This window comes from Malaclemys terrapin, chromosome 1, assembly GCF_027887155.1.
Source record: "Malaclemys terrapin pileata isolate rMalTer1 chromosome 1, rMalTer1.hap1, whole genome shotgun sequence".
Taxonomy (NCBI): domain Eukaryota; kingdom Metazoa; phylum Chordata; order Testudines; family Emydidae; genus Malaclemys; species Malaclemys terrapin.
Genome location: NC_071505.1, coordinates 104,384,327 through 104,398,777, shown reverse-complemented (window position 1 = coordinate 104,398,777; position 14,451 = coordinate 104,384,327). Strand labels below are relative to the sequence as shown.

The following is a 14,451-nucleotide window of genomic DNA, read 5'->3' as shown; positions in this document are numbered from 1 at the left end:
TATATCCAGGAGTGAATTTCACCCCAGAGTAAACAAGTGACCGATTGCTAGAAAAAGAACTTACAGAAGAAACCCATTTCAGGTTCAATAGGAGTAGTTGATTTTAAAGGAATAATATTCCCCAGCAGTGACTTCAACCCAAATGTTGTGCTAGTTTAGGAGATCCACAAAAAACAGCTAAAATTTCATTTTAAGCATCAAACATATTAGGGCTATAGAAAGAGGCTATTTTTATGGTCATAGGAACACAGGAATTGCCGTACTCCATATTATCCATACATAGATCAGACCATCTAATCCAGTAGCCTGACTCAGACAGTAACCTTTATCAATGAAGATGTAAAACCCCCATGAATGGTGTGGTGTATCCAAACTGCGCAAATTGCAAAAAGCAAACTGCTTTAATGGTGATTAGCAATGATTTGGGGAAATTCTCTATTTTAATAGTGTAAATTATTATTTAAATTAGTAACGTTAATAGTGTCTCTTTACTGGGAGAGAATGCATTCGTGCATTAAGTAGGGTAATGGGCACGAGAGATTAGACAGATAAGCCTCCACCTGCTCCACATTCACATTCCATACACAGCTATATAAATAAACCCCAAGAGAGAAATTTTGGGCCTGTTTTTCAGGAACGCTGAGCCCCCACAGTTACACAAAGTCAAGGGGACCTGGGGATGCTCTGTAAACCAGGTCTTTCGTGAATTTGCTAATCCCTGACTCATGCCTACCTGGTTGTACTTGGATGCCCTGAGATAGCCAATATGGTAAATCTAACAGGTCATAAATTTTCCCCTTCCCTTTGCTGACCTCAGATGGTTAAAATAATGCAGACGCCACTTGTGTCTCAGTTCAGACGCTCCCTCACTCACACCCATCTTTTCCTTCCTCTTTCCATCGTGCAGTTATAATGTGGGTTCCCAAAGGGAGAGCTGTGTGACGGTTGTCTGTGCGCACTAGCGCAATCCAGAGAGCCTGGGAGAATTAGCATGGCTGTTGTGGCTGACCCTTAAGAGGGGATATGTCTTAGGGGTGGTACTGACCCATACTGACAAGAAAGGATTGACTGTGAATATGCTCACAATGGTATTTCTCTCTCATTGCCACCAATTTTTTTTTTTTTTTTAATAGACACCTGGACAGACAAATGGGGTTTGACCTAGAAAGTCATGCACACAAGAGGTGTACACACCAAATTCCATTATCTGCTAGTGGAATTGGGACACATGTCCCACTCTTGCCAATTTGAATGTTGTTTCTGATCATGGTACAGTGGGGACTGATCCAAAGCCTACTCAAGCCAAATGAATTCTTTCCATTAACTTCACTGGGTTTTGGATCAGGCCCATAGTGAACAGATGGGATAATGAACAAAGGAAGGGAGACTAAAAAAGGAAAAATCCAAACAGGAAAGGATGAAGCACTGCAGAGGCTATACTAAAATACAAAAACAATACACTTTTTCTTTAAAAATATTTTACAAAATAGAATACCTGGAGGAAAGAGTTACTGTACATGGTATAAAACACAAGGCTACACTAGTTTGGTCTCCTTATTTATGTAAAAAAGGAGAGGGTTTTTTTTTAAAAACATTTTAAATATTTTTTTAATTGAGTTTTCCTGGTAAATTGCAAACGTAGCCGTACTATTCTATCCTATTTAGGTTTTTAGGCTAAAGCCATCACTGGGAACTCTGAGCAGCCCTTTGTAATAACCAAATAAAACCCAGAAGCAATCACTGGTGGGTTGGCTGGATCACGGAAAGGACAGTTGTGAGTGGAAAGGGCAGCCCTGCCATTGGCACAATCTGGGTATTGAGAGAGGGAGAATCACCGCACTAGAGGCAGTGTGCATTAGATGCATCAGCATGGTGCTTTAGAAGCAGTATGGTCTAGTGGATAGGGTACTGCACTGAGAGGCGGGAGACTTGGATTCTATTCCTGGCTCTACCAATGACCAGCTGTGTGACCTTGGGCAAGGCATTTCCCCTCTCCGTGTATCTATTCCCCCTCCCATCTTTTTTCTGTCTTGTCTATCCAGGATAGCAGCTTCAGGACAGGGACAGTCTCTCATCATGTGTGTATACAGTGCCTCGCACAATGGGGACCTGACCTTGGTTTGGTCTTCTAGGTAGTTTTGTAATAATAAATAACTAGAGAGGGAGACCATCAGCACTGACCTGATCTGCATCTAATTGGGAACATGCAACAAATTTTTTCCTAAGCAGTTGCTTTAATTCCATGTACTTTTAGTAAAAGGGAGGAGGAAGGGGAGCCTCATTACATTCTAATAATCATTATAGGGAACTAAGTTTTTTCTATCTTGATTTCAAAGTTCACCAAGAAAACCTGCATGGTCTTAGGAGCTTGGCTCTCCAGTCTGGCTACCAGAGGGAAATTTTGGAAAGCTAATAAATACTATTTACAACAGTAACAGGAGGCTCGGGGGAAGAAGAAGAACCTAGAGCAATCTGAGGCCTTGTCTACCTCAAAAAACTGCACCGATGTATCTAAATGGATTTAGAAACTAATTTAATTAAATCCATGCAATCCCCTAATGTGGACGCTCTTATTTTGGTTTAAGAGAGCCTAGTATTGATTTAGTTTATGCCAGTAAGGAATCAACTTAAGCTAAATGGATACAATATACTAGTCATAATCTTATTTAAAAATTTCCACACAAGGGAGTCGCACAGATTAAACTCAATCAGTTTCTAAACTGATTTAGTTAAATTGGTGCAATTGTAGACAAGGCCTGAGAAGACACATGGGCTGACTGAACTTTGCCTGGATCCTTCATAAGGATGGCAACAGTAAGGAAACTTCATCCACCACGTGATAAAGGGGCAGGAAAAGGGGGGGGAGAGGGGGAAGAGAGCAGGGAGAAGAAAAAAAAAAAATCAATACTGCCATTGAACAGACTCTCCTGTCTGTGCTGTTGGCTCAATAGGACTAGTGTCTGTTCTCTGCCCTCAGTGGGAGGGATGGGAACTGTGAACACATTTCTCTCCCCATAAAGCTCCAGTGTGCCAGAGTGATGGGCATGGAGCTGTGGCCAAATCCTGAGCAGTGTCACACTGTATCTTTCAGTTTCCTTCTCCCACGTGACCTACCACAAACGTTCCCCCGTCAGTTACATTTATCCTAATCCTCCATTCGATGGCTCTGCCCCTTGATTAGGATATACACACAAACCAACCAGCTGTACACCCTTGTATTACCAGTCAGGGACAGCAGTAAAAGCAGAAGCAGGTTTGTGTGCCCGGAGGAAAGGACAGAACGAGGACAACTGCTGCTGACTCAAGTCACAGACTCTTCAGCCAAATCAGAAGTTGGCAGACTCTCTCTCTTTTGCCCTTTGGTTCCCTGATGGTGATGAGTCCAGAGGAAGGGGTGGGGCTTGGGTTGGAAAGAAGGGAGGATAATGGGGGGGGGGGGGGAGGGAGGCCTCTTTTAAGAAGTGGCATTAACTCGTCTATCAATTTCAATTATTTTCAGCGTTTCATTCACTTCCAGCTCTGAGCTGACCCTGTGAGGAGAAAAATAAAAAGGAATATTATACCTGTATGCAATCATGCAAAAAGCGCACACCCCACTGAAACTGGCTATTGCTATTACAGTGCCTGTTATTTACCAGGAGCTCACTGGTTGGAACTTGATAACACATCAAATTAGTCACCTCACGCTAAAATAGATATGCTGGGGTTAGGGGGTGGGGTCACAGGGTGTCTCATCCTAGTGCTTTAAGAGACTTATCCAAATAAAAACCCATTTGGCACAATAGAAAGGATCTGTTGAAGAGATCCAGGCCTTGAGCAGCAGGGTGGTGGCAGGACATGCAGAAGTACAGTGAAGGAAAAGACATCACACATAAGTTCTTCAAACCAGAGTGTCTCATTTTCGAGGAGCACCAAATCTCACATTATTTTAAAGGAAAGAATGTAACAAGGAATTCAATGCAACTTTCTGAGGGTGACCCTTCTAGCAATACATGTTCCACCTTCCCAGCTCTGTCCTGCAACAAACTGCAGAGCCATCTTGAGTGCAAAAGGCACCCAGTTCCTCATAACCCGCCCAGTCAGAAATCTTAGTCATCCACAAGCTCATGTTGCCATTCAAATGGCAATGCCCCATGGCCTGCATATTTTTAGATTGTTTGATGATGCGCATTTCCCCTCAGCTTTCAGCACGTAGGCAATGCATCTCCCTCTGGGTTATATTTTACTGATATTTTCCGTCCCAAGAAGTTATTATTTGTATAACGCTATACGTGTGTGTGTCTGTGTGTAATTGCCCGCAAAATCTTTCTGAATTAAGTTAAACCTTACTGAATTAAGTTTCAGTATCTTAGGAGCTCACTGTATCAAAAATGCAAATGTTTGTGTGTTATTGTGGGATAGTATGTAAGCTGTCTAGGAGATAAGACTAATATAAATGCGGGGAAGTCTTATGAGCTTCCAAGGACTCTTTTAAGCAATGGGCTAAGACAGGGGTCGGCAATGTTCGGCACGCGGCTCGCCAGGTTAAGTACCCTGGCGGGCCGGGCCAGTTTTATTTACCTGCTGACATGGCAGGTTCGAACAATCGCGGCCCCCACTGGCCGCGGTTTGCTGTCCCGGGCCAATGGGGGCGGCGAGAAGCCGCAGCCAGCACATCGCTCGCCCGTGCCGCTTCTCGCCGCCCCCATTGGCCTGGGACGGCGAACCACGGCCAGTGGGGGCCGCAACTGGCCGAACCTGCCACGTCAGCAGGTAAATAAAACTGGCCCGGCCCGCCAGGGTGCTTACCCTGGCGAGCCGCGTGCCGAACGTTGCCAACCCCTGGGCTAAGACAAGCATGAACTGTTAGTTGAGTAGGGTTCCTAGGACATACTTGGGGGGGGGAAATGCAAATGCCAACCTCCAGACCTGATGTTTTGAAGCTTCACCCTGGGAAAGGGACTTTGGTTTACAAATTACCTATTCCCAGGATCAAAATGCACAAATGGTATAAACGAATAGCTCTCAGATTCATGAGTGTTCTTGTTCTGAGCAAAAGGAATTATGAACTTGTTAGTCATAGGAAAACCCCTGGATGGGGTTTGAAGGACTGTTCACTCACTCTTCTTGGAGTTGTGATGACTTCTGGTAAGCTTATTAGGATGAATATAGGTTCTTTTATTGTTTTTAATATGTTTTCTCCAATATGCTTGTACCTTAAGAATAAATGTGTTTGCTTAGAAAGAACTGTGTGGTAACGTAACTGTGGTAATTACGCTGTTCACGATCTGAGGAGAAAAGTAAAGCAGGCCTGCGTAGGCAGTCTGACTTTGCCAGGGAATTCACAGTGTATGCACAGAACTGTGCAGCCTGGAAATACACTGCTCAGGAGGGAGAGAGGCGCGGTTCTCCACCCAAAAGAGGGGAGTCAGAAGCCTAAGCATGGATGCCCTTGGTGAACCAGCGAGGGGGGAATATAGGTGCAGATGCCCTGAACCATGACAGGGTGGATTATACAAAGTCTTGTGTCAGTGTCATCACTAAAACTTTCTATAGGGAGCTCTTATTAATACAGGCAGAGTAACAGTCTTAAATGACATCTATACTGCGACTGTTGTTTGAGAAGACTACCACCCTCTAGCTAGTATAAGTCAAAGGAACCCACACCAGGCTCAGCAGGAACCCCATAACTACCGGCTTTCCAAGCACATGGTCTTGGATAGGAAACAGTCCAGTGGATCGGACATAGGATTGGGAGTCAGGAGACCAAGGTTCTAATTTTGGCTCCACTACTGACTTGTGGTGTGATTTGGGGCAAGTCACGTTACCTCTCCTTGCCTCAGTTTCCCTTCCCCACTCTCAGTCTTGTCTATCTAGACTGTAAGCACATCAGGACAGGGACGGTCTCTCACTAGGTGTTCGTACAATGCCTAGCACAATGGGGCCCTGATCTTGACTGGGGGCCTCTGTGCACAACAGTAATACAAATAATTGTCCAGGAAACACGCAACAAGGAATTTCATGCAACTCATGCCTAGGTCTGCTTCCTCTGCACTCACCTGTGCGGCTGCAGCCCCAGCACCACTGATTTCTCTAGCCTTGTCTCATTGGCTACTGTGAAGTGTGTGACTTTGTCCTGCTGTGCCCCCGGCACAGATTCCAGAGATAGTGCTGTGTGTTTGGAGGCGTCCATGCGCCTATCCCAGACATCACTGCGATCTGCAAAGGAGATTGAACTGTACTGCTCCTCCAGTTGGCGGGGCTCTTCGTAAATTAGCAGACTTCTTGACCGTACTGTGTACAAATAGGGGAGGCAGAAACTAAATGAGAAACATAGTGAGCCCAGATACAAGGGCACTGGACATTTGGGGAATTGAAAGTGGACAAATATAAACACAGTAAATCTAGCTGCACAAGATTTTGCTACCCATGGAGATTAACTAGAAATTTTGGAGCTAGGGAAAGATGCTGCACTGACAGCCCACCATGTATGCCCACAGCAAGTGCAATATGAGCACTGGGCATGCAAGGGTCCTTCCCCACTTGTCCAGCCACTGTGCCAGAACTGGAGGGATGACTTCTGGGGTAAACACTCAGATACCATGGTGACAGGCTCTATTTTAACGTAATAGTTATCGGAGACAGCTAGCATCTACTTCCATCCCGGTGCCCCACTCAATCCTTGGCCTCTGACACTGCCAACAGAAAGGCAATGGATATCATCTGTGTTGGAGGTTTTTTGGCAATGTGAATTTGGCCACTTGGCAGTGAACTGAGGCCAAGCTCACCTGGAATCTTTTGGGAGCTATGAGTCTGATGCCTGCGGCTGACACACAGAAGCCTGACTGGAACTACCAAGTAGGTTGGGGAGCAATGGACTCCTCCATCCCTTAATGATGCGTTTCACCAACAGCATGGGTAACCCAGCCATTGAACTTTTTCAACCGACTCGATACACTTGCATTTCTATAATGCAAAAACACCAACACCTCAAAACCACTAGAGGTCAGACTTTATTATTGTTTTGGATGTGGCCCTCGAGTGAGACAAGAGGCTGGTGAGTAGGAACCTGCGGTTCTCATCCTCAAAGAGGCGGGGGAGAAAGGAACATTTCCTGAATGTCAGCAATGCCCTTTTCCAGGTTGTGCAAGAAGATATGTTGAGAGGCTCCAAAGGAGAATTCCCATCCTGCCCTCAGCCAGAAAAATGACAACCACAATGTGGGGAACACAGCTACTGGGAAGGGAAGAATAGGCGGCGTGCACCGGACTCCCACAAAAATGCAAAGGGGATCTTGTGGGGGAGTGAGTCATCAAGCAAATGGCAGCACTGACTTAGCTTACCAATGGAGGCCGTGTACGACTCTGGTGTGGAATGCTGGCTGGGCAGCACCATCTTTGTGGCAGAAGGATAGGGCCCGTAACTCTGAGAGAAGCTGCCAAAAATGCCTGCAAAGCACAGCACCACCACCTGGACAAGGAAAAAAGCAAAAATAAAAGCAATTTCACTCTTTGAACACAAATACATGGGAATTAAGGTTAAAGCAATGGCAAGTCACACAACTGCTGTAATTTTTTTTTTTTTAAATATTGATTCCAGGCTACTTTTTGGTTAATATATATGATGCCCCTAATCAAAGGTGCATGGACAATAACAATTCAATATTTAAAAGGAAGATTTCAATGCAAGAGTCTAGTTTAAAGACCTGCAGCCATTTTATTCTGCTGAACTTCTTTATTTGGAAGTTGGAAAGGGCAGTGCCGGGTTTACAATGGCTCCAGTGGCTCCATGGAGCCAGGCCCATGCTCAGAAGGGGCCCTGGCCTGTTCCGCTTGCACTGCGCCCCGAGACCCCATTGGCTCCCCCCCGCCCACCACTTGCTTCTCTCAGTCTGCCCGCCAGCTGGCCAAGGGCTCCTCTCAGCCCCCTAGCCGGACCCTGGGGCACCTCTGGCTCCCAGCAGTCTCTGCTTCCCACCACCTGTGGGGACCCACCTATCTCCCCAGAGCTGAGCCACCTGGGACTGGTGCAGAAGCCTGGCCAGTCTCAGCCAGGTGTGTGTGTGTGTGGGGGGGGGGGAAACAGTGCGGGGAGTTTGGCTGGGCTCCTCCAGGCAAGTGTGTCTTGAGGGAGCCCGGCCAGGGCAGGTCCTGGCCTAGCTGATCACACCACTCCCAAGGGGATGGAGCAGTTTCCGGCCCTAGCTGTGCAGCCGGCTCAGCCCAGCAGACACAGTCGCCTCCCAGCAGGGCCAGTGAGTGTGGCCAGGAGGCAGGGGTTGGGGGAGTGGGTCTGTGGGGAGTCAGGAGGGTGCTGGGCTGTGAGGGGGCGGGAAGGATGTGTGTGTTGGGGCACTAGGGAGTGGGGGTTTTGTGGGGGGTGCTGGGGCTGCGGGCAGGGGTGGTGTTGTGCAGGGCACTGTGCATTTGTGGGGGAGGGTCTGGGGGGGCGCTGGGCATAATGAGTCTGGGGGAACTCTGGCCATAGGGAATCGGGTGGTGTTGGGCTGAGGGGGAGAGGCTGTGTGGTGTGGCATGGGCCTGCCTCTGAGGGGAAGGGACACGCTGGCAGCACAGAGCCGGGCAGGCCACTGTGCGTCTGGCAACTGCCAGTTTGTAAATAGTGCCCTCACATTGGGTGGAGCGGGGCTGCCTCTGCCATGCCCCATTGCCTCTGTCTGGCCTCTTGCTCCGGGGACTGACCTCCCCCACGCCATGCTCCATTGCCTCCATGGGGGCACTTCATCTAATCATCAAGAAACACCCAGAGACACTTTACCTCCTGCAAACCACACACTTCCAGAAGACAGTAATTCCATCCTCACACCCCTTGCCAATGCCTGCTCAAACAGATGGACTTTGTAGAGGGCCTGGAAAGTCAACAGTCTTGTGCTCTTGCAGCCCCAGGTCTGACATGAGTACATTCCAAAGGAAAGGGGTCCCCACAGACAACACTCCACCAGCAGCCCTCCCCGCCTCCGGTTTTATACCAAGTGGGAATGCCCCCAAGGATCATGACTGTGACAGTATGGCTGGGGGAGAGAGGTGGTCTCTTAGATAGGAAGATCCCATGCTATGACGGCCACAAATTAGGCTTCTTTTCAGCAAGGCGCTATCTATCAGAAATCCCCAAAGTAATTCAGAACTTTATGATACATTTCATTGTTAATTCTTGACGAGAGACGCTTCCCACCCTCTGGGCTTTCAGACTGATGGGCTGAACAGAATGGGTGGAGTACCCTTCAGCAACAAAAATCCACACACATCCCAGGCTGCCTCAGTATTCATGACTTCCCAAAGCTTCCAGCTGCTAGCACGAAGCTGACCCCACCTCTTTTTTCAAACCTGCAGTACCATTATCCAATGGAGAGACAGACATGAGCTGAGCCAGGGAACAGTGGTTTTAGCAACCGCTGCCTGTGGTCCCCAACTTTTGAATCACTCACCATGAGACAGGTCCCTGTCTGTGTGCTGGCTGCTTTACAGGAACGGGACACTTTGCCAGCAACCATGGCTTGGAGTCTCTGTAACTGCTGCAGAAGAGTTCTGGAATGTCAAGAGTAACACAGCCATCAATATTAACCAATAGATTTACATACCTCAGACCATGTGATCATACAGCTTTTCACCTTGATCTCTGTGCCTTACTAGCAGTAAACATTTACACGCAGGTGCAGCTAGTTAAAAGTCAGAGGCAAGGAATGGCTGCACTAATTTTCCAAAATATAGTGCACAATCACATTAGACTTTTCAAGGAGTACTTTGTTTTTCCACAACTGATGTAGTTTCATTCTTCCCCAAACATTCCCACCAACTACTTTACTTCCTACTTTTGAGGCTCCTATTTGTTCATCCAGGAAGGATCAGATTTTCAGAAGAATGGGAGCAGGATTACCATGTATATACATACAGTTGAAACGGTTACATTCACAGATGACCAGCTGCACATTTGATCTGATTTTGTGCCATGTTTGCAACAGGAATTTTGCCATTGACTAATAGGTACAGGATCAGGTCTACAATTACCCTAATCAATTGTGTAGCTGTGCACACACATTTCTGAAAATCTGGCCCTTAAGATAAACTGGAAAGCTTTTGTAAATAAAATGCCTTTAGATCTCAAAACCTGTAATATGTTCAGACTTATCTTCCCATACATTTGTTTTAAATAAAATATTTAATGTTACTTCCTCCCTAAGGTTACCTACTAAGTCTTCCATCCTCCAAGAGCTGATGAAATCACAGCCCTATGTTGCTATTACAATCATTCTTAGAGGTCCCAACCACAATGGAGGCCCTATTGTGCTGGACAAACATAAGAGTCCCAGCCAAGAACAGCACTTTCTATCCTCCTGGCTCTCTGCTTAGTGTAAGAGGTATGATCAACTGCTGCAGGGACAACAGTCCATGAATTTGAGTACTGGCCGTTTAAAAGTGAAGTAGGAACCGATCTCAAACTATAGTTAAGTGTCTATTTTTAAGCCTGCTCAATCACATTCCATTACTGATTTGGGTCTCTCCAAACTGTTCCCATTGTGTTCTGACAAATGCTTTTCAAAGGAGTTGGACTACACCAAATACTCTACTTCAAACGCACACAAAAACCTTTAGAGAAGTTTGACCCTGGATCCTAACTTTGCAGCTCAATCCCATTTCTACATTTCATTTCACTTATAAGAGAACTTGAGGCCTCATGACAAATATACATGGCAACCCCCAACAGCTTTAAAGCCTGCGATGTCAAAAATGCTGGAGCAAGAGAGATAGAAAAGAATTATTTTAAAACCAAGTTATTACAAGCCAGTTGTAGGACAGACCCAGAGGTGCCTTAGCAGCTCAAAATACACTCACCTGTCTATTATAGACTTTTTAATCAATGATCATTGTTAATTAAGGTAGAATGATTTCAAGGACTTCAGAAGTGGAGTCTGAAATTAGTACAAGGAATACTCCCAGTACAGATTTATCTGGGCCAGCAGATCCTTCCCAACTTTCACAAGGGTGTCTAATACGCTGTTGAAAATATGGTTTGTTCTACATCCGGGTGTAAAATAAAAATTGGTTGTCCTCTTTCTGTTCCTTATCTACAGTAGGAGCAACTCAAGAGCCATTTCAATTCAGATGAAAGAGGCCACACCAACTACTCAATAATACTGTTACACAACATGTGTGCGTCACACAAGCAGCTTTCCTTAAAAGGTAAATGCATACTGTGTACGGCTATTCCCATCTTCTAAATCAGTGTACACATTTCATGGGAAGGTTTTTTGAACCTTGGCATGTATAATCACTGTAGTGACAGATGACCAAATCCTCCCCGGGTACCAAGACAGAGTAGCTGGGCTTGGTGCACCAGGGTTCCAGAGGAGTTTCAGAAAGAAATTTTCCTTCCAGCTCTGGGCCTGCTACTGCAGTCCTGAGATAGTAACAGAAGCCTTGCGATAGCAACAGCTCTTGCTGCTCTGGGGGATTTGGAGGAGGAGGTGGAGATGGCTGTTGGAAAGGAAATGGCAGGTGGATCTGCATAGTGGCAAATCCACTAAAATTTCTCCTCTTTGCCCTCCCTGTCCAGCCCAAGCCTTGCTGTGCAGAGAGCCCCCAAAGACCTGGACTCCAAGATGCTATGCTCCTCAAATATGTCTTTTCTTCTCTCCACTCCACCCCCTCACCCAAGCAGTGTAACAATATCGCTTCCACTATATCTTGGGCCCTTCATGGCCAAGGAAGTGGGGAGTAAAATATGGTCCAAGTTATTTACCAACTACACAAGGTGTGGGTACTTCGTACTGAAAGTAAACAAGTACTTATAAGTTCCACCACATGACCACAAATCTTCAAACATCTATAAACTGGGCCTCATTTACACTGGTGAAAAATCAGGCGTAGCCTTTTTGAAGTCAACAAAGTGACTCCCTATTTACCCTGGCATGAGTAGAAAATCAAGGCCATTGTCTCTTTCACCACAGTAAAGGATTCAATGTTGGGAGTTAAAATACTCACGATGCATTTTCAAGATAAGAACAAGGAACTGAGGCAAGAGAAGGCTGGAATTCATTTGTTTGGAGGCAACATGGCTATCCCTCTTGCCCCCACAAAAAACACTCTTCTGTACTTCTTTTCTATAGTTCGGTCCAAAAAACTGAAAGATAGTTGAAGGTCAAACTCCTCTCCCATTGAAAAGTTACCTTCAGTATTATTACCATTGGGGTGAGATGTGCTAATGAAAACTGGAGAAAGGGAGAAAGAGCAACTTTAAGAACAAGGGCATTTTATACCAAGAGGCCTCCGCTGAACATCTAAAGGAAGGTCAAGAATGCTTTTAGTGAAACATATTGCTTATGGCTGAATTTTAACAGGAGAAAGTGAAATCTTAAGGCAATGTAGGTAAGGGGGTTGCACCCTGGGATTAATCTCACTCTGCCTGACACATTTCCTGATGATATTCAATTAGAGGGTCACCTCCTGGTAGGAGGTGTGAATGTGCTTTCACACTTTCCCTGCCAATGGAAGTGCCTCACAGGAAAGCTGTAAAGTAACTGAGGGATTCCCTCTCCCTTCTAGTCTTGCTGGAAAATCCACTCCAGCCTGTGATGTCTAATTTGTGTTTTTATATAGGTAGGTTACTTTCCAAAAAGGGTTCCTTTAACAACTGAGAATGGGTGCAATCCAAGGCTTCTCCACCACCCTCTCCTGTACAAGACTTGCTGTAGGGCATGAGCATGAAATCTGGGTCATTGCAGGATCTCTCTGCCCGGCAGGCTTTTGGAATCTGGCCCTTTACATTTAAAAGCTAGCACTGCTCACAGAGTGCTATATACTTTCAGCAAAACAAAACAAACTGTTTGCTGCGTGCAAGTTTTTTCACAGAATTTCTCCTTTTTTTGACAAAACAGAAACTGATTTTTTCCGTTTTCATTTTTTGAAAACTTGCGGTCCTTCACTATTCTCCATTTCCACACACACCCCTTTCTCCCTTTGGAAGAGAAAGAAAAAGTGACTTCACAGTTTTTCATCAATAACCAGAAAGTTTCTAACCAAAAGGAAATTGAAAATGTCTGTGGAAAAATTTAGGTCAAGAAGCCATTTTTTCACCAACACCACCCCCTCACCAAAAAAAAAAAAAAAAAAAAAAAAAAAAGTTTCAGTGCAAAAACATTGACCTACTCTGTTAAAAACAAGTGGTTGTTCCAGGGCTCTCAAGCTGTATCCGTTTTAGAGAGAGATTTCAAAGAAGAAGGATTTTTAAAATGTCTCATTGAAACACACAGCCAAGTCCTCCATCACCCACAGGACATACTGTAAAATAAGTTTATAATCCCAGTTGAAGGAATTACCATGCAGATCAATAAGACTCGGCAACTCTATGCTGTTTCAGCTCTTGCAATGCCCCATCTCTCTCACACTCACCTGGAAGTTTTACCACTGACCTCAGTGGGAGCAGAAGCAGGGCCTCAATGGACTATTCTTAGCATCCAATAAAGAGCCACCAGATTTTAGTTTATAAAACCACTACCTTCCAAAAGTGATCTCAGGTTGGAAAGGGGCACAGCTTGCTTTCTGTTGTTGTTGTTGTTTCCCCTGGCAATCCTATCATTCCTGATCCATGTACAAGCAAGAGGTTGTGAAAACCAGTCTCTGTACTGTCACCATTTCCGTGTTCAGTTTGCACACACAGCACAAAAGTAATCCATACATAGGGTGACCAGACAGCAAGTGTGAAAAATCAGAACGGGGGTGTGTGGGGGGGTAAATAGGAGCCTATATAAGAAAAAGACCCCAAAATTAGGACATCTGGTCACCTTATCCATACAACTGGTGAGGCACATTTTAAATAGGATCCAATTTCTATTACTTCTCTGGGAAAATAATCAGTAATAAATATCCTATTTCTTCTCTCATCTAATACAGGTAAATCCTATTTTTCAATACTCTTTTTAACCCCAAATATCTGTGTCCTCCAGTCTGACTGCATGCTGTTGTGGAGGAGGCAGCATGGTCTATGGGATTCTATTCCCAGCTCAGTCACTGGCCTCCTTTGCGACTTTAAGCCAGTCACTTCTCCCACACCATCCTTACACCTGTTTCCTCTCCCATCCTTTGTCTTGTCTATTGAAGCTCTTTGGCGCTAGGACGGTCTCTTACTTTGTACCGCGCCTAACCCAATGGAATCCTGCACTCCCTTGACTTCCATAACTCTGTGCTGTCCTGGTTCTCCTTCTACCTCTCCAGTTCCTCCTTCAGCACGTCTTTCGCAGGATCCTTCATCAGCTTTCTGAGGGAGCTCCATAAGGCTCTGTCCTTCGTCCCCTTCTCTTCTCCCTCTATACCTTATCTCTGTAATCTCATCCATAAACACAAATTAGACTACCGTGTCTATGCTGACCACTCACAGATCTACCTCCCTTCCACAAATTAGGGATGTAAAAACCGTTTAACTATTAAAATTATATAATTTAACTGGTTAACTGATTAA

General features: G+C 45.4%; 1 protein-coding gene across 1 annotated transcript in view; it reads right to left on the bottom strand.

Annotated features, from left to right (window-relative positions):
- Positions 1-2,879: 2,879 nt before the first annotated feature.
- CREB3L2 (cAMP responsive element binding protein 3 like 2) overlaps positions 2,880-14,451 on the bottom strand; it is a 108,522-nt gene continuing 96,950 nt past the window's right edge. The window contains exons 9-12 of the mRNA XM_054034113.1: positions 9,425-9,524; positions 7,323-7,449; positions 6,039-6,273; positions 2,880-3,530 (exon numbers count right to left, since the gene is read on the bottom strand). Of these exons, the coding sequence (XP_053890088.1) occupies positions 3,455-3,530; positions 6,039-6,273; positions 7,323-7,449; positions 9,425-9,524 (538 nt within the window). The 3' untranslated portion in view covers positions 2,880-3,454. The remainder of the gene's footprint in view (positions 3,531-6,038; positions 6,274-7,322; positions 7,450-9,424; positions 9,525-14,451) is intronic.